At 37.8% G+C, this 21,129-nt stretch overlaps 1 protein-coding gene across 2 annotated transcripts in view; it reads right to left on the bottom strand.

Annotated features, from left to right (window-relative positions):
* Positions 1-21,129, bottom strand: part of mol (dual oxidase maturation factor 1 mol) — a 47,817-nt gene that overhangs the window by 7,392 nt on the left and 19,296 nt on the right. For both annotated transcript variants that reach the window (XM_028313290.1, XM_028313289.1), the window contains exons 2-3: positions 4,901-5,077; positions 3,125-3,182 (exon numbers count right to left, since the gene is read on the bottom strand). In XM_028313290.1, coding sequence (XP_028169091.1) covers positions 3,125-3,182; positions 4,901-5,065 — 223 coding nt within the window. In that variant the 5' untranslated portion in view covers positions 5,066-5,077. The remainder of the gene's footprint in view (positions 1-3,124; positions 3,183-4,900; positions 5,078-21,129) is intronic.

Below are 21,129 nucleotides of genomic sequence, written 5' to 3'. Positions count from 1 at the left end.
TATTGATTGAAATACGAAGACATTGCAAGTCGCGATGCGATGGCACGCGAAGATTATGTACCGTGGCGTGGGCTAATAGTATTTATTTTATTTGATAAGTTTTGTCTCTATCTAGCCAGCGAAATAGTAGGATTTTTAGTAAGTTTAAAACAAAAGGCGTAATCGTATAATGTAGAGTTCTTTCAGTGGACAGTGGACACCTTCTCGCAGAGAATAGAAATAATTTTAATACACATCTCTGTGTCCATTCTGTCATGTTTTTCATGTCCTAAACTGAACGCGGAGATGGTTGTGTGAAGTTTCCAAGGTTTTGCGAATAAGTGTACTGGCAGCGATAGAATTAGATGACGCATATTTTAGGTAATTTCCACAAACAATATGTATTTTCAAACAGATGAAAATTATAACAGCCTGGTAGGCCAGTAGAATTAAACACAAAAATTGATTAAATCGGAAATAATTCCTACAAAAGATTTTTTTGCTTTAATGGCTTCATTGGTTGCCCATTAAGACTCTCCTAAGTTTTCGACTTCGACGGAGTTGTGCTTAAGTGGTGGGGGCCCCCGAAAGGGGCGTTTTTTCGGTTTTCCGGTTATACCGCGTAAAGGACTTACCCTATCGAAAAGTGGTCTTCATGACGGTTAAAGGGCACTTAATCCTGCATTGAATAAGACCAAATTCATATGTTTTGGACAAACCGTTCTCGCGCTAAAGTTCGGCAAAGTAGAAAATATACGTATAATTAATGACCCTCTCCACGTCCAATGGCTTGTTACCCACATGCTTCCAAGCCTTGTAAAGGGTCGCCTTAACCAGTGTAACCCTAACAAGGCTCACGAGTTTGATTCGCTTATCCTTGTTCGTCCCAGCCGTTCCTTAACTGCGGTTGCTGCACCTCTTCCTGGCACTCTCCTGAACGACTCTGTGTTACCTAATGTGGCTGCCCCTCTTCCTTGTACCCTCCTGTACGATTTCATTGCTTAGCCATATGCCTGGTCCAAGGTTCGACGCCACAAAATCAACTTCGTACGAGTGAAAATAGTTTAAATACTATTTCCCGTGCTTGCAACATTTTTCTTTACTGCTTCGCCTCTATTAGTCGTAGAGTGATTGTATATATCCTATAGCCTTCCTCAATGTATGAGCTATTCAACACAAAAATAATGATTTCAATCAAACTAGTAATTCTTAAGATTAGCGCGTTCAAACAAACAAACAAAAAACTCTTCAGCGTTTTAATATGAACTTGTTGTTGTTGATTTTTGGCGTCGAACCTTAGACCAGGCATACGGCTAGGCAACGTAGTCATGCAGGAGGATACAAGGAAGAGGGGCAGCCACAGTAGGTAACACAGAGTCGTTCAGGTGAGTGCCAGGAAGAGGTGCAGCAACCGCAGTTAAGGAACGGCTGGGACGAACAAGGATAGGCGCATCAAGCTCGTAAGCCTTGATAGGGTTACACTGGTTGAGGTGGCCCTTTTCAAGACTTGGAAGCCTGTGGGTAACAAACCATTGGACGTGGAGAGGGTCATTAATTATACGTATATTTTCTACTTTGCCGAACTTTAGCGCGAGAAAGGTTTGTCCAAAACATATGAATTTGGTCTTATTCAATGCAGGATTAAGTGCCCTTCAACCGTCATAAAGACCACTTTTTGATAGGGTAAGGTATACGCGGTATAACCGGAAAACCGAAAAAATGCCCCTTTCGGGGGCCCCCACCACTTAAGCACAACTCCGTCGAAGTCGAAAACTTAGGAGAGTCTTAATGGGCAACCAATGAAGCCATTAAAACAATAAAATCTTTTGTAGGAATTATTTCCGATTTAAAAGCTAATTCTACTGGACTATAGCTACATTTTATTCTACATATTTTGGCTTGGCTTATTCTAATCTCATAATTTCCTTCTATGAATGAAACTAACTGAATGATTTAGGTAAATGGTAGACTGTCAGATTGCAAGGACTAAGCCGAAAACAAAAGAAGGTAATTTATGAAAGTTATGGCCAGGGAAAGGCCAAATGGTTGGGAGATAACGAAGTAGGTAATTGTTTAATTTGTCACAGCCGGACTTGCGAAACATGAAAATGTTTCCAATAAGTATTTATTCACGGATCTAATCATTTATACTTTGAAGCAATCAGTCATTGAAGCCACCGAGCTATAAACTATAAACCTTGGTAGCGCAATTAGATTTTATCGTGTTTTTATCCTTTACCTCAATCATATGAGTCTAAAGTGATGAAATAGGTAGACAGAAGTTTTAATGTTTTATAATTTTGATGCGGTCTACTATTGTTGACGTTTAACTTAAATGTTTAGTGAGTTAAGTCGTGTAAAAAGAAGCCTGGGCTGCATGGTTAAAGGCAATATTCACCAAACAGTGAAAAATCTGTGGTGTATGTAAGTAAGTCAATATGAGTTCAAATGGAAATCGAAGAGAAAACACCTAAACTCCTAAAGGCTTTATGGTACACTACTGTAGAGGAGTAGTGGTCAATTTTAGAAATAGGAAAGTTCGATTGTTGGCAGATGCCCAATGCACTTCATTATGACTGGAGGGCATTATGTGACTGCCATAATGCAAAGCTGAATAAGAGTAGAAATAGACTGCGGAAAACTAAAGTCCTTTGCTCTTGCATATCTTATGCCATTGCATATAAATAGCTAGCTATAGTATGCATTCGGATTCCATAATGATTAATCTTAAATTATTAGATCTGATAAGTGATTTCTATTCATGCCACCTATCAATGCAGAATTAAAGAGCTGCCAAAACATCTAACCTACTTTTACAGCCAGCATTAACCTCTATCTATAACAAAAGCTCCGATCTAAATTAGATATGCATCTACGAGCAAACATGGCGCCGCGAATTTGGTCATGACTGTTGTATGGCTTGATTAAAAAAAAAGATTTTGGAATGCGTGATTCAGTTTATTATAGCTACAACAGTATTTTTATTAATTGCGTGTTTTAACAACTAGGTATTTAATTTAAAGAATTGTTTTGACTCATTACGTATCTACTTTGTGTTGTTTAGCGTATTTTGGGGAATAAAATGTAACTGACCTTATTTTGTACCAACTAATCAAAAATTAATAATTTAAAAGTATGAACTTACCTAGAATTACAGTGCCCACGAAGAGGCTCAGAGTGACTATTGTAAAGGTGGAGAATCTCTGAAATGGAAAACAAAAAAAAATTAGATACATAAAAAATAAAAAAATCAATCAATTTTAAGAAAAAACCGACCTAGGGCCTTCTCAATATATTAATTTGTGAAATTGGGTAAGATGCTAGGAAGGTAAACGCGGCCCGGAGCGCGAGCACCTGTAATTCTACCACGACTACATTTTGATTGAGTTGATCATAGAGTCAGTACTAAGTAGGTTGCGCTAGGTTGCTACAAAACCGGAGCTCGTGGTGAAAAACACGCCAAAGAAAGCCGCAAGTTAGCATAATCGAATTTGCCGAAGACCTTAAAAAGCATGGACTGACGGAGGCTCAGGTGTAGGTCTCCGTAGGCGAAAAAGGCTGAGAAGTAGTAGTAAGAAGAAGAACTACCTCTTCCTGATGCCGGGGAAGATGGCGAGGAAGGCGAGGTAGAGCGTCAGCGGCTAGCAGAAGCGCGAAAGCGGGCACGTCCGCCGCGACTGCCGTCCGGTCGTGGTAAGCATGGGACAGTGCTTGGATAGGTCATAAATGTAGTACTACGTCTGGTACTGTACCTCTTTCCTGATGCCGGGGAAGATGGCGAGGAAGGCGAGGTAGAGCGTGAGCGCAGCCAGCAGCAGCGCGAGCGCGGGCACGTCCGCCGCGACTGCCGTCCTGTTATGGTAAGCGTAGTGACAGTGCTTGGATAGGTCATATTCCGTACTACATCTGGTACTGTACCTCTTTCCTGATGCCGGGGAAGATGGCGAGGAAGGCGAGGTAGAGCGTTAGCGGCTAGCAGAAGTGTGAGAGCGGGCACGTCCGCAGCCACTGCCGTCCTGTTGTGGTAAGCATGGGATAGTGCTTGGATAGGTCATAAATGTAGTACTACGTCTGGTACTGTACCTCTTTCCTGATGCCGGGGAAGATGGCGAGGAAGGCGAGGCAGAGCGTTAGCGGTTAGCAGCAGCGCAAACGAGGGTTCGTCCGCAGCCACTGCCGTCCTGTTGTGGTAAGCATGGGACAGTGCTTGGATAGGTCATAAATGTAGTACTACGTCTGGTACTGTACCTCTTTCCTGATGCCGGGGAAGATGGCGAGGAAGGCGACACAGAGCGTTAGCGGTTAGCAGCAGCGCAAACGAGGGTTCGTCCGCAGCCACTGCCGTCCTGTTGTGGTAAGCGTAGTGAAAGTGCTCGGATAGGTCAATGTAGTAAAGTACTACGTCTGGTACTGTACCTCTTTCCTGATGCCGGGGAAGATGGCGAGGAAGGCGAGGTAGAGCGTTAGCGGCTAGCAGAAGTGTGAGAGCGGGTACGTCCGCAACCACTGCCGTCCTGTTATGGTAAGCGGAGTGACAGTGCTCAGATAGGTCAATGTAGTAACGTAGTACGTCTGGTACTGTACCTCTTTCCTGATGCCGGGGAAGATGGCGAGGAAGGCGAGGTAGAGCGTGAGCGCAGCCAGCAGCAGCGCGAGCGCGGGCACGTCCGCGGCGACTGCCGTCCGGTTGTGGTAAGCATAGTTACTGCTTGTATAGGTCATATTATGTAGTAACGTACTACGTCTGATACTGTACCTCTTTCCTGATGCCGGGGAAGATGGCGAGGAAGGCGAGACAGAGCGTTAGCGGCTAGCAGCAGCGCAAACGAGGGTTCGTCCGCCGCGACTGCCGTCCTGTTGTGGTAAGCATGGGACAGTGCTTGGATAGGTCATAAATGTAGTACTACGTCTGGTACTGTACCTCTTTCCTGATGCCGGGGAAGATGGCGAGGAAGGCGAGGTAGAGCGTGAGCGCAGCCAGCAGCAGCGCGAGCGCGGGCACGTCCGCGGCGACTGCCGTCCGGTTGTGGTAAGCGTACAGGGTCGGCCCGCCTTCCTCGCGGAACGCGTCGAACCACCCCTTCATCGCTCACCCAGCCTGGAACAAGGGAAAAGCAATTTATATTTATGTATTTTTGGATGCATGCGGGCCTCTTCAAATCTACACTAATATTATAAAGAGGAAAACTTTGTTTGTTTGTTTGGTTGGTTGTAATGAATAGGCTCAAAAACTACTGGACCGTTTTTAAAAATTCTTTCACCATTCGAAAGCTACATTATCCACGAGTAACATAGGCTAAATTTTATTTTGGAAAAAATAGGGTTCCGTAAAATATGTAGATAATGCAGTCCACGCGCGCGAAGCCGCGGGCGGAAAGCTAGTAGCTTATATTGTTCAGCAGTCAGGTTCAAGTTGCGGGTTTCCGGTTTTAGACATTTTTACTCGTATCTTTGTAATGATAATTTTTAGCATTTTCTCAACAAAGAGGAACTAAATGACAAATCTTTTCATCACATTTATGATAATCGTCATGTAATTACAAAAGGGAACGCGCATAATTATGTACTGGGCTGGCAGGTATCATAATTGCAAAGGGGGGTAAACGTTGTGTAATTATTATAAAGACATCTATTATGGTCTAAGACGGTTTGTTCCGGTTGTCAGCGGTGCGTGCGTTCTGCGCAGGCGAGTGTGTAATTGAGCTCGCTGCGCCCGCGCATTCAACAAGATGACGCCGAAACGAGTGCAAAACATACACGACCTGCATCGTTTACTGTTTAAAATGCTAATTCGCCTGTACTTGACATGGATTGCAATCCACAATGTTTTCTTGATGACGTGATTATTGATACAATACTCGTTCTGCTAACGGTAATTAGGTGTTGTTGAAAAAAATATTCGATAGCGAAGTTCGAATATTTATTTAGTCTCGGTAGTTTTTAGTTATATTGGATGTAAAAACTCAATAGAGTTGATTGAATTAAGAATGACGGAAGTAAGTAGAGTGCTAATGTCTGCAAATTAAAAAGAGGAATTATAATTCATCAGCAGTTTGCATAAGCTATTAAATGCAAATTCGTGTCTTCAACATTATTTTTGTTTACTGTGCATTGAAAACCCGAATCACGTTTAGCTCAGTGTTGCAAAAAGCTCCGATCGCGTGACGTAGGCGCAGGCGCATTGCGAAACGCTGCAGCTGCGTCGCCTTCGGGAAACGGATGTAGTTGCACTCCGCTCTACTGGCAATTAAATTATTAAATTAATAATGCGCATGATGCTGAAGAGATTGTGCATTTGCACAATGGTTTCAACCGCAGGAAAACGAAGTGGTGTTAGCAAATTTACGTCCAATTACAACTGAATTTATGATGTGTGAAAAGTGGAATTATAAAATAGAGTGCAGATTTTAGTTTGCCTATTAGTTATAAAGAAATGACGCGACATGACATTCAGATATTAATGTAACATTGTAAAAACTTTATAGTGATCGTATAAAAATGATATATAAAGATTTGATGATATGGAAATAAAAGCCATCAAAGCTCAGTGAATATTAATGACCAATTTAAACTGCTGAAATAATAAGTTTTTATTATTTTATTATAATTATTTGAACCGATATTTGTGTGTTGACTTTATTATAATCTTTTACCTAGTACCTACATGGTAGTACCGACACCTTTCATCGAATATTATCAATAAACAATAACACATCTTTATTATTAGTGTTATTACTATCATACAAATGGTACCTATAATTTAACATTTGACTATTTTATTTGATTATACACAGACAATGTGGTTAAATCATCACTTCATTAAATATATAACAATACAATTTGGTAGATATACCTAGTCACTGTAAGTAATTAATACAGTACCAAAATATCTCAGCACTTATAAACACGACACTCAGGTAGAGCACCTCTAACGCAACTGTTTTCAAAACATAATTTGTGAGCGTAACAGTATGAAGTACAATGTAATAAATAGTTATTGACCTTTATGTAATCACGGTCAAAAGATCTTGACATATATCGGAGACTGTATCGGAAGTGGCGCGGTGAACACCAAGTGGGTATCTGTAATAATTTATCTGTAGGCAACCGGAAGAACGATTGAACCCGGGAATTTCGTTCGAGGCTACTTGTACTTATTTACACCTTGTTTTGCTGCCGTATTTTGAACTTTAATCCGGATACAATAAGCTCAAGAGTATATCGGGTGTTTTATTTACTACTTTGAAACCTTTATAAAGGTGAACTGGTCGTAATTATGCTTATTACTTGAACATACTGCACACCACTCTGAGGCCGTATGTTTTAATTATAGCCGGTAATTGAATCGTTTAATTCATTGATTTCATAGTTTATGAAGCTATAAATATGTATTGACATAAGTAGTTAGAATAATATGGATGTAAATTTTCTACGAGAAATATATTATGAAACTAATTTAAAGAAGTGCATACTCGTTTATTACAATAAAGCTGAAATATGGATCTAATTTAATATATATGAGCTCGACTTGATTAAAATTTATATTAAAGTGCGGAGACGCTAATAACTATTAAAAATAAAAAAAAAACAGGTTTGTATAGTCGTGTAGTGGATCAAAGTTAGAAGCTACAAGAACGATACTGTTCCGTGCAAGTAATGGTTCATTACAGGCTACAGCTGAATTGGAAGACGACTGCAGTTATGTCACACAACCACATTAACATAGACGGCGCGGAAGCGATCGTCGCTTTTGAATCAAAACGGACCGAGGACACATATACGTAGCATTTGAATAACTAACATTTAAAAATAGATTCCATATACTTATAAGGAATTTATTTATAAATGTAACTTGAATGGATTAGACTAAAATAATGATTTTGTGTGATAATTTCTATGACTATAACTGGTATTTTTACGATACCATATTTACTAATTTGATTTTATAGAACAAAGTAATATAGTCTGACATAGGTACTGACTGTACCTTCATAGGACTATAAAGAGAATGGACAAAAACACGTTAATATTGAAGTTAATTGATGGCTTCTTTTTACCTTAGCGACAGTGAAGATAATTAAGTATGAAGTGGAATTATTTAAAAACTTTATTGCTTTTACTGAGAAAGGTGCGTCACCACTTTAAATGTCGAGCTTTATAGCCGCTATAACTCAACGTGTATTAATAGCACAAAAAGAACCTCGTACGAGTGGCAAATTGTGGTTTGCAAAAATAATTATCTCTTGACAACCCGAAGGCTTGCAACAGACCTGCTCGCAACATGGTCTAATAAATCAGACATGTTGTTCAAAATATTATTTTAGTAGTTAGCATTTTGTTCCGCTTCCGGTGCTAGGATTGCAGAGCACGGGTCATTTTCGACAAGTTAATATCTTTCAACTGTAGTAATTTTTGAAATGCATGACATAAGGTATACTTATGCTGTCGTAAGCTTCATTATTGCTATTGCATTGCCTTATCTGTTTATAAAGCTTTGCTTATAATAGTATTGTGATATATTACAAAATGATATTTTTCAGATGCTGAAGAAGACTTAACACAACAAACGTTTTGAATTGAACAAAACCCAACGATAATAAAAAGAACCCAATAATAAACACACAGTCACACATATGACTTACATGTAGTACTCGTATTTATACTCTGACCTTATATTAAACTTGGATCTCGTATATTTAAAATGAGTCATACATTTTTCATTGCTAATATCATTGCAAAACGCAAGTACATACATATAAATTAAATGGAACCTCTACATTATACATAATTATGCTGTTAAAAAGGTATTCTTAATGTACAGTTCCGGTAACATCAGCCCAACCCAACAAAAAATATAATTGTGCGAGTTGTCTTACAAGTTTTGGTTAATCTAGAGATCAGTTAATGTTTCATTGGGCGTCAGGTAAGGTTGCCCCCGGAAGTAAAAGGTCATTGAGCTCAGGGGAAGGTCGCAGGCTGCAGGCTGCTGGCTGACCTTGGGCATCTGGTGAGTGCCGGAGGATCTTCACGTTTATTTTTTCTTTTTAATTATAGACTCGTTTCTTGCCGGTCATGTACCTACTGCATGCACTTCTATAAACTGGCCAATCGACCGATCGATTTCTTGATGTTGATTCAGAAAATATTGTATTTCGTTACCCTCGTATTAGTAAAAGTAATAATAAAGCGAAAATGAACGTTCTGATAAGTTATATATTGGTTTTCAGTTATGGATTAAACAGCATATAAAATAAAATTAATAGCTACAAAGCTCAAAGCTCTAGAAAAGGTAATTTTTAATCAAATGTTGCTTGAATTACGAAGGTTTTTGAATTCTTAAATTCTGGAAAAACTGAACGTCCTTTTCCTAGTGATAGATTTTATGGGAATACCTATTTTATGATCGTATATTTTATTAAGAATGCCTTTATAATGCCAATATATTTTATCTGCGAACAAAAACATTATTTGATCATAAAATTTTAGACAGATTGATATACGTTTTCACAGAGATGATTTAGTACCAGCATGCTTTCTGAATGTATTGAATACAAGGATAATTACATTTTAATGATTGTTTGGCTTTTAGCATTTAGAAAATATATATTTCGTGTCAGGACATTCATTAAAATGCGATTATATTTTTCTGCAAGTAACTGCAGTCCCCAAGAACAAGGTTCCCCATTTAAATAGGTGTTAGATTAAAGTTTGTTGAATAACTAGGTGTAAAATCTGTGTTGAAATAGGAGATTTTTTTTATCCACAACGAGGAAGCTCTTGGCCTGTATCTCACCTGATGGTAAGTGATGATCAGGCCGAAGGTGGAAGCGAGCTTCACCCGGAATCCTCAACCACCGAGGATTTTATGTTTGACTTTTTCTACTAGTGTTTTTTTACGCTTTGATTTATGGATTACTCCTTTTATAGCCCTTTTTAATTCGTTTAAAGCTCTTTTGAATTTGGACATCGAAAGTTCGGTACCAAAATAGACATTGCATTTCAAGCAGGGCCGGATCGTGAATTTGTGGGGCCCTGGGCTGAAACTACTTGGGGGCCTATCTTAGTACTCAACTAATAGCCATGCCAAAAAACTGTTTCTATAATGATATAATATTATTCTTATACGTACAGTGAGTCACGATAAAGTGCACATATGAAAATAGGTGAAACTAGACCTATTCTTATCGACAAAAAAGAGCTCAAAAAATTTTTGAGATTTTCTGCCAATTACTTCTTGTAATGAAAACGTATTAACTAAGAGGTATATCCTGATAAAATAAAAACAGTAATATTGCTAAATAACAGGCGGTACTAAAAAATACATAAAATACCCAGAAAATGCCAACAAATAATAAAAAAATATACGTTTTAAAAAAAATTTGCTTTTAAATTCGTGTTTTTTTGGTTATTTAATAAATTTCTCCAAAAAATGCCCCCATAACAGGTGGTTTTTATTACTTTGTATTATTCTCTATCGTATTAATTTTGTAAAACCAAAAATCAGAAGCCTCTATCCCTATCACAACATTTGCTATGATCGTTTGAACAAAGGCCTGCCACCACATTATTCTCCGCTACAGGTAGAGACAATTTTAATTTTAACTAAAATGCTTATTTTACTTCGAAATCTTTTGTTTTTATTTGAAATGTAACTTGTTTTTATCAAAATTACAAATCTAGAGCCACTTTCAGTTTCGTTGTTAACGAAGCGTTGAATGGCGCGCCCGGAGAGGCTTAGTTCAAACGATCATTGCAAACGTTGTGATGGGATAGAGACATGCGATTTTTAGTTTTACAAAGGTAATACGATAAAGAATAACACAAAATGACATGTTAAAAAGACATACTTTTAGAACTCAAATACTACGATGCACAGTGGTGCTACAGCTTTGGTGCCATAGTAACAATGTTAAGGCAGACGTATTCTGTCAGTATACAGCACTTTTTTTTGTTGGCCGGCACTTTTGATTTTGGACCAAAAATATATGAAACGTTTTTAATCAATATTTTCTTATGACGTTGTCAACGTTGTAAACCGACTTTACAGACAACATTTTTTTTTTCTTCAAATTATGGCCTACTTTTTAGCGGGATCTGGGGGCTCCTTGTAACCCCGGGGCCCTGGGCTGCAGCCCAATCAGCCCATAGGTAGATCCGGCCCTGATTTCAAGGTTATTTAGTAAACAAGTTATTTTTAAACTCATATTCATCAATCATGATTTACATTTTAATTCTGCCTCCGTATCCGGACGCAGGAAAATGTGCACCACATTAAAGGTAATGATGGGCCTACGAAGATGGGCCCGGAGCACGGAGTCACGGCCGTTCGAAGTCGAGGGCACCGCGAGGACACTGCCTTGCTCTGGCTAAGGGCCAACGCACGCCAATTCGGTAAGGCGTGATGTTCGTAAGCCTCATATAGTGACGTTTATTGCGATTGCAACATGCTTTTGGCAGAAGCTACGAATCAAACTTTCCGATAGTCAACTATGGTTAAGCACATGATGCACATTCTGGTTTTGATGATGGTGCAAATTTGGAAATTTCGATTTCAAACATGGTTTATAATTTTATATCTCCGTATGGTGTATGCTTATAATCTTGTTTCCCTTGCTTGCTCTTATTGTGCACATTGACAACGTGCGTCTTTAAAGCTTTAGGACAAGCTTAAAAAGTCATGAAGTCATGATACAGAAACTCACACAAGCTCACCGGGTGCTCTTTGTCTGGGTCAATGTCGAGTGGCTCAATTTGACTTGATTCTCGTCTAGGCTTATTTAATTTGCAGACCAAAAAACTAAACGAAACCTTTGAATGGCAAGTACACCGACCGACCTTATTACATTACGAGTGGCTCTTAGCTCTCTTGACCTCTTGAGATTATTGATCTACATTGAGACCGTTGTGCTGCTTTGAATATTAAAAAAAAGTTTGGTGTATGACAAGCATTAGTCCAAAGTTTTATTATTTAGATAATTTATTCAGTTGTTAAACCCATACCGTACAAAGGTTACCATTTGTTGAAGATTCTCGAGAGCTATCTAAATAAAGTTATAATCCATACATCCAATCCGCAGCTGATTTCCAATACAAAGCCGTTAATTGGTAGGCAAATAGGTTTTCGTTGCGCAAATTGCTTAGGGACGATGTCAAAATATTTTTTTTGTAAGTTCCTCAGAACCGTGGAGTATGACAATTTGTTTTGTTATGGTTGCACAAGAAACGTGGTTTGTGAAACAATGTAGTGCTCAGACGGTCTGAGTTTTCGACGTGATCTTTTAAACTGATCGTGAGGCCTATTAAAACGGAGTTATTGTTCACGCCCGCGAACCTTCGGACGAACGCTAATTGCTTGGCTTGTACAAAACATCGTAATCCACAGATTATCGCGGACTTGTCCTTGTGAACAATATTCACCAGCTGCGGTTAGCGCACTGTGGCGGCCTCATCGCTGGCGAGGGCGAAACAAATTAATACCTTAAAACCCAATATTCACCTTGGGAGAACAGAAACTACATGAATCAGTGGAACTGTGTTTGTGAACAATTGTTTAAAATAACAACAGCTTATCTCCTTGGAATTATGCATAAGCGAACCACGATGTATATTTACCGGTTATTATATTCTCGAAGACCAACAGGCTTCAAAGCCTAACTAGAGCATTAAATTGTGTATGTAACAAAAGAAAAAAAATGGCTTAAAGAATTCTAATCTCAAAGCAAAAACTATTGAAGCGATATATGGTTTACTAAGATATTAACTTTTGGAAACTATGTATTTTTCACCATAATTATAGGGAGATTCATATGGCTGAAACGAATGAAAGCTCCTCGTGTTAGGGATGAGGAAATTTCTTTTAAGTTCTAGGTAAGAAATTATTTTAGAACTCGAGATGCGTGTTGGTGAAGTCGTGGGCGGAACTAGTGTACGTAATATAAGTGTATCATTTAAAACTCATTATTAAAATAACGTTAATCAATGCACTCTTCCGCATAGTTCTGAAAGAGAATGGGCGACGACCTTTAAGCCAGCTCAATGAAACGTTTTAACGTCATCATCTACGTTCTATGATCTGCCTGTAATGTTTATAGACCAATTGAGTCTCAAGTTAGTCCAATTGGCTCTCAAGTTAGAAATTATAGGGTTCCTATACATTGTAATGAGTAGTGTCGCTCGAATGCTTTACTTCACAAATTACAACCTACTCTCCGCGTATTTCAAAGGTTTTGAAGGTATCTATTATATTATACTTAGTCAAGTTATTAGACAGCCACGTACAAAAACTTAGATTTTTTGTTTTAATGTTGATATGAAAGGAATGTAGTCGGAGATGCGATCTATAGATAAGTACTTAGGACGTCTGATTCGAAAATACAGTCCGAAATTAAGAAATCTGAATGCACTGTGAATATTCAACTAAAAATTAAATATATCTGCTTATTATTATAACGCTTCTATCAGACTCTAGACATCGACTGCAGCTGGACCGAGCAGCGAGTTACATAAGCTCTCATGTGTTGGGTCCGAACCGACCTACCTTTTGGGAACTTGACCTTCAATGCACGTAATTCACTCTGTATCGAAACAATGCATTCGGAAGTGAGGTAACGAGTACGTGAAGTATTTTTATTGTTCATTTTAAAATGCGATTTCAAAATGCATTTCCTCTTGCACAGCTAGTATCTAACATTCACTTAGGTGCACTTAGCTCTAATAACTTATTATCGCAAAAGTTTTGCAACACTTAAATATTCTGTGTAGATTCTGTGTGACTATTTAGGTACTGCAGAGTCAAACCAAGGGGATATTATTATCTCCAAAAGGTGGTATATTTACATGACACGAATATGCCAATCATTATCTACACGCCTGAATACTGAAACGGAAACTGATATGTAGTTGGTTGTCTTTGAAGCGTAACCAGATTTGACATTGGTCTGATTTAAATTTATGAACTTTGTCTGAAACAGTATTTAATTTGGTAACAATAGGTAGTTCAATTACCTTCTGGGTCCATTAGTTTGGTCAATTATGCTGACCTGACTGATGTGTTGGCTAGCTTAGGTCATTAATAACAAAAAAGTCATATATCTTTTTCATAGAGCATCTGGGCAGACAGAAATGTATCGTTTGCAGGCGGTCATTTTTCAAGTGAGTGGCCGACGCGACGCGTTGCGCCCGGATGGCGGCGTAACAAGTAACAAGTTTGCATTGAGTCGTGCCCGAGTTCAACCTTCTCAAATGACAGCACTGCATAAAAAACAACGGGCACTCGGTATTCGAGCCAAGGTCCTGTAATGAGATATGTAAGGTAGATAGGTCGGTAGAATTAAGAGAATTCCGTCTGCTTAAACAGATAATGTCTCGGGTGCTTAATTAATCCGCGCTTGTGGTATTATTAATTGCAGTTAATTTGTATTAGGAGTCCGTTGGCGTGGAGTTTTCTTTGTGTGGGCGGAAAAGGAACTTTGCTTAAGCTTATATAATTAATGACCGTGTGTACGTGATCATGGTTTTTGTAAAGGTGGCACGAAGAGTACTCTAGCTATTGTTAACTTGAATTACTACTACTACGTTAATAAAAATTGGGCTTGTTACAAATGTTATTTTATCTTTTTGTACGGGACAACCACTGTTTCGACATTAAGAGGTTACATCCAAATGAACGTGAGAAAAAGGCAATCTCCTCGGACAATCTCTTAGCACCTACAGACTTATGAATGACTGCGATTGCTTCTTTTGTTAAAATGGCTAATTGCTGCTGGAATCATGAACATTATCAGATATGAATTGTACACGTCGGCAGACGGTTTTTATTTAGGTATGACTATGCTCTGCCTGCAGCTCTACTCGTTTGTTAAGGGAATTTCATGCAGAGGCAGCTCAGGTGAATTCTAATTTTAAAATATGTCGTAAAATTGTTCATCTGCTCGTCAGGCATTCAGAAGATTTCTGGTATCATTTGCTAAAGCCAATGCTTTTTATAAAACATATCGGTGCGAACGATTCAAATGTAAATTATACTTAGTTTAATTTTGTTCTCAAGTAAGTGACAATTATGTTTTTATTGAGAAATAAAGAATCTTTAAACCTTATCATTATTGAAGAATAATTTATCAAGCACAAACATTAACTTTTTGTAAATCAGTTCTAATTCTATTTGTGCCTTATCATAACGCGAATGTAGGACTACAAAATATTACTTCCTTATCGAGCACAGAGAAAGTATGTATCAATTTGTTTCATCTAGCGTGTCATCAAATAAAACGAAACAAGTTCAGGATCTATTGTATCTATCAAACAATAGGTACAATGTTTGATTTGAAAAGACAAGAAAGTTAAAGCTATAGCATGCCTTGTAGTCAGCTGTGGTACTATAAATATTTGACTTCCTTTTTATGAAAAAGAGATCTTCCAAATGATTTAAGAACCATCTGAATAAGAGACTTCTTAACGCTTCTTAAAGTCTATCGTGGAATTCAAAGACATTAGCCTATGTATGTAGGTATGTAAGTGAATCAACACTCTATGCCTCTCTGAATGTAAGCACATGGATGTGTGTACAAAGAGTAGCACTTGTTTCTCAAATCAGTGTGCAAACACTAATCTCCATAAACAAAGTGAAGAGCTTCCCAAATCGAGCGTCCGAAGGATACACAGTCTCCACATAGTTTTCTCTAACTTTGTATAGGTTGGGCAACCGTAATCCATTTATCATCGCCGAGCCGGCCGGACCTAATGGGCAGGCAATTAGGAGCGGTGCGTGATATAGGAGCGAGCTGCGCACGCGTCGTTGTGCAACGCGCTGCGTGTAGCATCAGCGTGTACAGATGAAAGCACATCAGTTTTAACATTTATGTTTAAAAGTAGCACCTATTTGAACTACTTTAGATGTCATAGTGTTAAGCTTGATGTGCCATCGTGTACTTAATCATCGGGTGATGCTCTTGTATGTTTATCTGATTAAACTTTAATGAAAAGAGTAAGGCATTGACGAGACAAGCTTGTTAAAATGATATATGTAAGTATTATGTATACACCGGTGGATCATAGACTTTTGAAAGGGGATAGGAATACATGGATGTGCATAGATGCTTCTAGCTTTTGTATATTGACCTAAAATATATAGAATAATAAGAACACTTTTGTTAAATGTTACTATAATATTATTCAAATTTATTTACAACTCTAGCTAGAATCGTCGATCAATTAACAATCAACTTGAGCATGAATCGGAATAAAGTAATGAATAAAGATGTGACATATCTCAGTTATTTTTGTCTTCGCAACATATTAGAGCGTAAACTAGAAGCTGTGGTGTTTCCTCTTCCTCAATCGCCGTGTTTTCGTCTCGTTTGTTTGTTAGAGTGTGTGACGCAGCGAGGTCGCGCTAAGGCCGAGCTCGCGGCTGATTTGCATCTGGACGCACCAAGTACAAACGCTTTGCGAAATAAAAGCACAATGAGCAACTCACTCAATTAACAGGAATCTAAACACTTCCTAAATGCTCAGAATAGAGTCTACACCTTTGGTCGAGGCTAGTGAATCATATCGGAATTCGAGGCCGAATCTTCTTTCGATTTGTAATAAAAATGACGTCGATGTTTCAAAGAAATTATCTGATCATCATACATCAGTGGTCCTTCAGCGAATTCTTTTAATTTAAATTGTATATTGTTACGTGTGACTTTGGAATATTTTCATCAAAAAAACAACAGACAAATTCTTTGGAAGTCTCTGTTTGATTAACCTCATATATCTCTTTTTATTGCTATTAAATCAACCGCATAAAGTTCTTTGTGCTTGGGCAACATTAACAAACGCACGTTGCTCAAGCCCAATGGTTTTACAAAAAACAAAACCTTTGCTTGTCCTCTGTCACCACGAGGTGAGGTGAGTGGGATATTAACCCGGCCACACGATCACAAGCACAGAGCACTGCACATCAAGTATAACCAATGTGCCATCTTATATAGTTGGAATAGGAGCGATTTTTCATCATAAATGTATAGCCTGATGAACTATCGTCAGTACTTCAACAGAATGATTAACTCATCGCATCAGTCACATCGCATCCGCCTGTCAAAACTGACTCTACATCGTTCACTGATAGTCCAGTCAATGAATGCCTTAACGACGGTGTAGAGAGAAATCCCTGGAACACAATTTCTGACCTAGGGACTTTATTTAGCCTAGTTAGGTGGTGAACATAGCAAAAGTCCCCGCCCTTAGCCCTTGAGCCGGCGGGGAGAGGGGGGTTTAAAGGTACCACTTTTCGGTTTTTCGCTTAATCCTCGGAAACTATGCGTCCTAGTGACATGGCTACTATAAACCAAAAAAAGCTTATTCAATTTGCTACAGGTGAGACCGTCAAGTTTTTCTATATCTTGTATAGTTTTTGCGGCATCTGCTCTAGAAGGTCTGTAAAATTGGAAATTTTATTGTTGTCTTACATGTTTCTTTCAGGAGAAAATCGACTAAATCAACATTGAGCAAACACTATAGACATGCGGGAGCATGTTAAGCCTAGTTTCATGGAGGGGACTGCACCGTACGTATATTTAGACGAACCAATTAGAGCCACTTTTGACTCCTCATCATTCAAAAACTACTGTGCATTAACACTTCAAATTTGGCTCATGTATTGAGACTTGCAAGATATACATCAGGAAAAACTTGTCTATCTCACCTGTAGCAAATTGAATATGCTTTTTTTGGTTCAAAGTAGTCATGTCACTAGGACGCATAGTTTCCGAGGATTAAGCGAAAAACCGAAAAGTGGCACCTTTAAACCCCCCTCTCCCCGCCGGCTCAAGGGCTAAGGGCGGGGACTTTTGCTATGTTCACCTCCTAACTAGTCTAAATAAAGTCCTGAAGTCAGAAATTGTGTTCTACAGTTTTCCATCTATAATGCTTTATTGACTGGACTATGACTTTAATTTAATAATAGCTATCATCAATATAACTCAGTGTAACAATGATAATAACATGAATTATTGATTAATAAGGATTTGTGTTTAACTGTTTTGTTAGGGAGACGTTAATTGATCATAGCGTTAACAATTTAATATTATTATGGTGATTTCATGCTTGCAATTTGATTGTAGCTGCAGATAAGAATACATAATGTGTTTTATGTATCTATTGTTTTCATTTGGACACACTTGACAACCATTTTCCGAAAAGAGGCGCATAAAGCTTCATATAATTAATCAATTAAGCTGTCATTAATTAAATATCAATTCCTCAAATGTAGAGTCTAAGTTATTTGTGATTTTCCATTATAAATAAGCAATAAGAAAATAGAAATGAGTCGTTAACTTTACTGATTCAATAATTAAGAGTGATACAGGAAAACTTGAAAATGTTACTAACTTAGATCCTGAAAGAAAAACCCATTAGAAACTCCGGTAGGATCTGTGTTTATATCATTGGCCATTAATTCTGACGGTTTAGTGGTTTTTATACCGGACTTTTGAAACGACTGCTGTGGCTGCGGCTTCGAGTTCCGCCAGGAAAGATTGTACCTAATGTGAATCAGCACGTGCATGTACCTACTCGTAAATAGTGGTAGGTAGACTACTAACTTTATTTATTTTGGATTCTTACATGCTTGTAAAAGAGTTGTTTCAGAAATATTTATAACTTAGAAAAAGATGAATATTGCATAAAGCTTTACGTCATACGTTCTACAACAACTTGTCACTAATTGCTGCAGAAAATTGTGATCGAATTTTTGTAATATTTACTATGTGATCATCATGTGTTCGCTACCTACATATTTGATGTTTTTCAGTAAATTAAGTTCAACCCACGCGTGTTAATTTTAATGTACAAATCTTGTCACAGGCTTGTTGACTTTGTAATATTATACTAATATTTACAAAGCGCGAGATATAAATTTGATTAATGTTGAATTTAAAGTAATTTCGTAACATTTCGAAATACCACAGGCCTTCAACCTTCTATTGTGAGCACCATTAGCCACGTTTGTATACTTGAGCAAGAGATTAAAATTAGAACCGCATGTTTGTATTATTTGCATCATTAATCAAACTTTAATAACTAGTCAGTAAGGGTGCAAGATATATACTACTGTATGATTAGTAAAATTTTTAATAATATTGTTCTCAGTATGCAGTCGAGACTTATTAATTAAAAAGCAATTAGATACTAGGACAGAAACTAATGAAAAAATATAAAAAAAAGATTCAAGTATAAAGATAAAGTATGCGCTTTTGCGTTTGGGGTAGTTCGCAAAATTACCTACCTACGTTGTTTTTTAGTTGTCAGATCTTTGTAATTACAGTAACCTAGTCATAACAATTCCATGTTGAGGGGAATGAAAGTATATTTGCAAGGACCTGATTGGTTCACACTCTTTTTTCTTCTAAAGATTTTTCCAAGGGTAGGTAACATAGATTTAGATATTTGACAATACGCCAAGATTATTGCAAAACATGCCTTGACAGCGATGTATTTGAGTCGCGATGCTGCAACGGCCGCGGCAGTGAAAATTTAACAATGCGATGTGATTGTGTTCGGGAGCGAATGTGTGGAAAGGTCGCACGTCGCTGACGTAGCGCATCCTGGGGTCGCATTTTTGAAGCATTCGATTCGAAGTAATTCATAAAAAAGTATGTGAAATTTCAAGAAAATATTCCCAATTTCACGTATTTTGTTTAAATGAAAGTTAAACGTATATTTCTGTGACTTTTATTAAGGAAATACCAGACATTTCCTCCTAATCTCATATGAAGCAAAACTGGTTATTTATATTACTAATTAATATTGAGACTTGGTAGTACTAAAACATGTGATATTATTATAAAACTATTAATAATAATATATTTGTATGTATATATTCATTAATAGGGTTCCGTCCGCACCTCAAAAAGAGAAAAGGAACCTTAGAGGATATTTCGATTGTAAACGGACATTCTGTCTCAAAAGCAAAGAATTGAAACCTCATGTTTGTTAAGAAGATCGGAATGCTGACCTACTCGTATTGTCCTGATCGACAAGTTCGACATGATGCGGGATGCGTTCACGTAATCTAACCGCATAACACATCCAATGTGGCAAATCCTACATAGTATGGGACACGGTCCACACGTGTAACCCTTAGTGCGTGAGTCCGATCGCACTTTGCCACTTTTTGTATATTAAGTAGTACCATATATGCATTTAACCCATTATCATCTATACGTATTCGTCACTACGACTATCACAGTCTGTTCGTATAATATTAAGTAAATTGATTTGACATTTCAGATTTTTTTTAACTACATTCTTTAAATTGTTATTAAATCGTTGACATTTCCGTGTAATTTTATAAATAAACTCGCACATTTTATACTGCTCCATCATGTCACAAAATAAGAAAAGCTTAATACTATGTACCTACTCGTATATGGGTATTAGACAACTGATAATAAATATACTTGATTTTTTTTTAAATATGCCCAGTAACAGAAATCACCCAGATCAATAAAAACAAATATTTCTAAGCATTGTATGGGGATCGAACCCGCGACCTCTGGCATATAGCAGTTTAGCAGTCCGGTATTAGTTACACCAAACGTCCGTCCAATTGATATCATTATGGGATTCTTAGAAAGATCACATAAATATAGTTTTTAGTGTGTGAATTGTGCAGATCCGTATGTGACTTGGAATTCGAATAAAATGTGCTTCGAAAATACGTGTCCGGGTCATTACATTGTTGTTAGCCGCTCGAGTTCGCCGCGCGGCTGTGAACTTGTTCCTCGGAACTGTGTTCTTGCATTTTAATATTGCAGCCCGAATTCGGGAATGTATCATTTAATGCAGAAGGGGGCTTGATCACGATATTGAGCACAGTTCCACGTGGTTCCACTATATTGGCGACTATCAAGATTCGCGGTTCGCGATTCTCTAAAGCAGTTAACAGCATTTTCCTAGCCAGTTATGCTATATAAGTAGGTACCAAGTGTTATATAAAACTTATAATTTTGAAGCTTTTGTTGTTAATTTCTTGTAAAGAATCTTCGGTGAAGGTACCGTTACCAAATTTAAAAGCTATCAAGTAATTCGTTCATTTTCATCCATTATTTATATCCAGTTAATAATTTTCTCTAACACTCGTCTCGTATAATAACACAATCGAGC

This window comes from Ostrinia furnacalis, unplaced genomic scaffold, assembly GCF_004193835.3.
Source record: "Ostrinia furnacalis isolate ACB-3 unplaced genomic scaffold, ASM419383v2 OfSCF4221, whole genome shotgun sequence".
NCBI classification, from domain to species: domain Eukaryota; kingdom Metazoa; phylum Arthropoda; class Insecta; order Lepidoptera; family Crambidae; genus Ostrinia; species Ostrinia furnacalis.
This window is presented reverse-complemented; position numbering and strand designations above follow the sequence as displayed.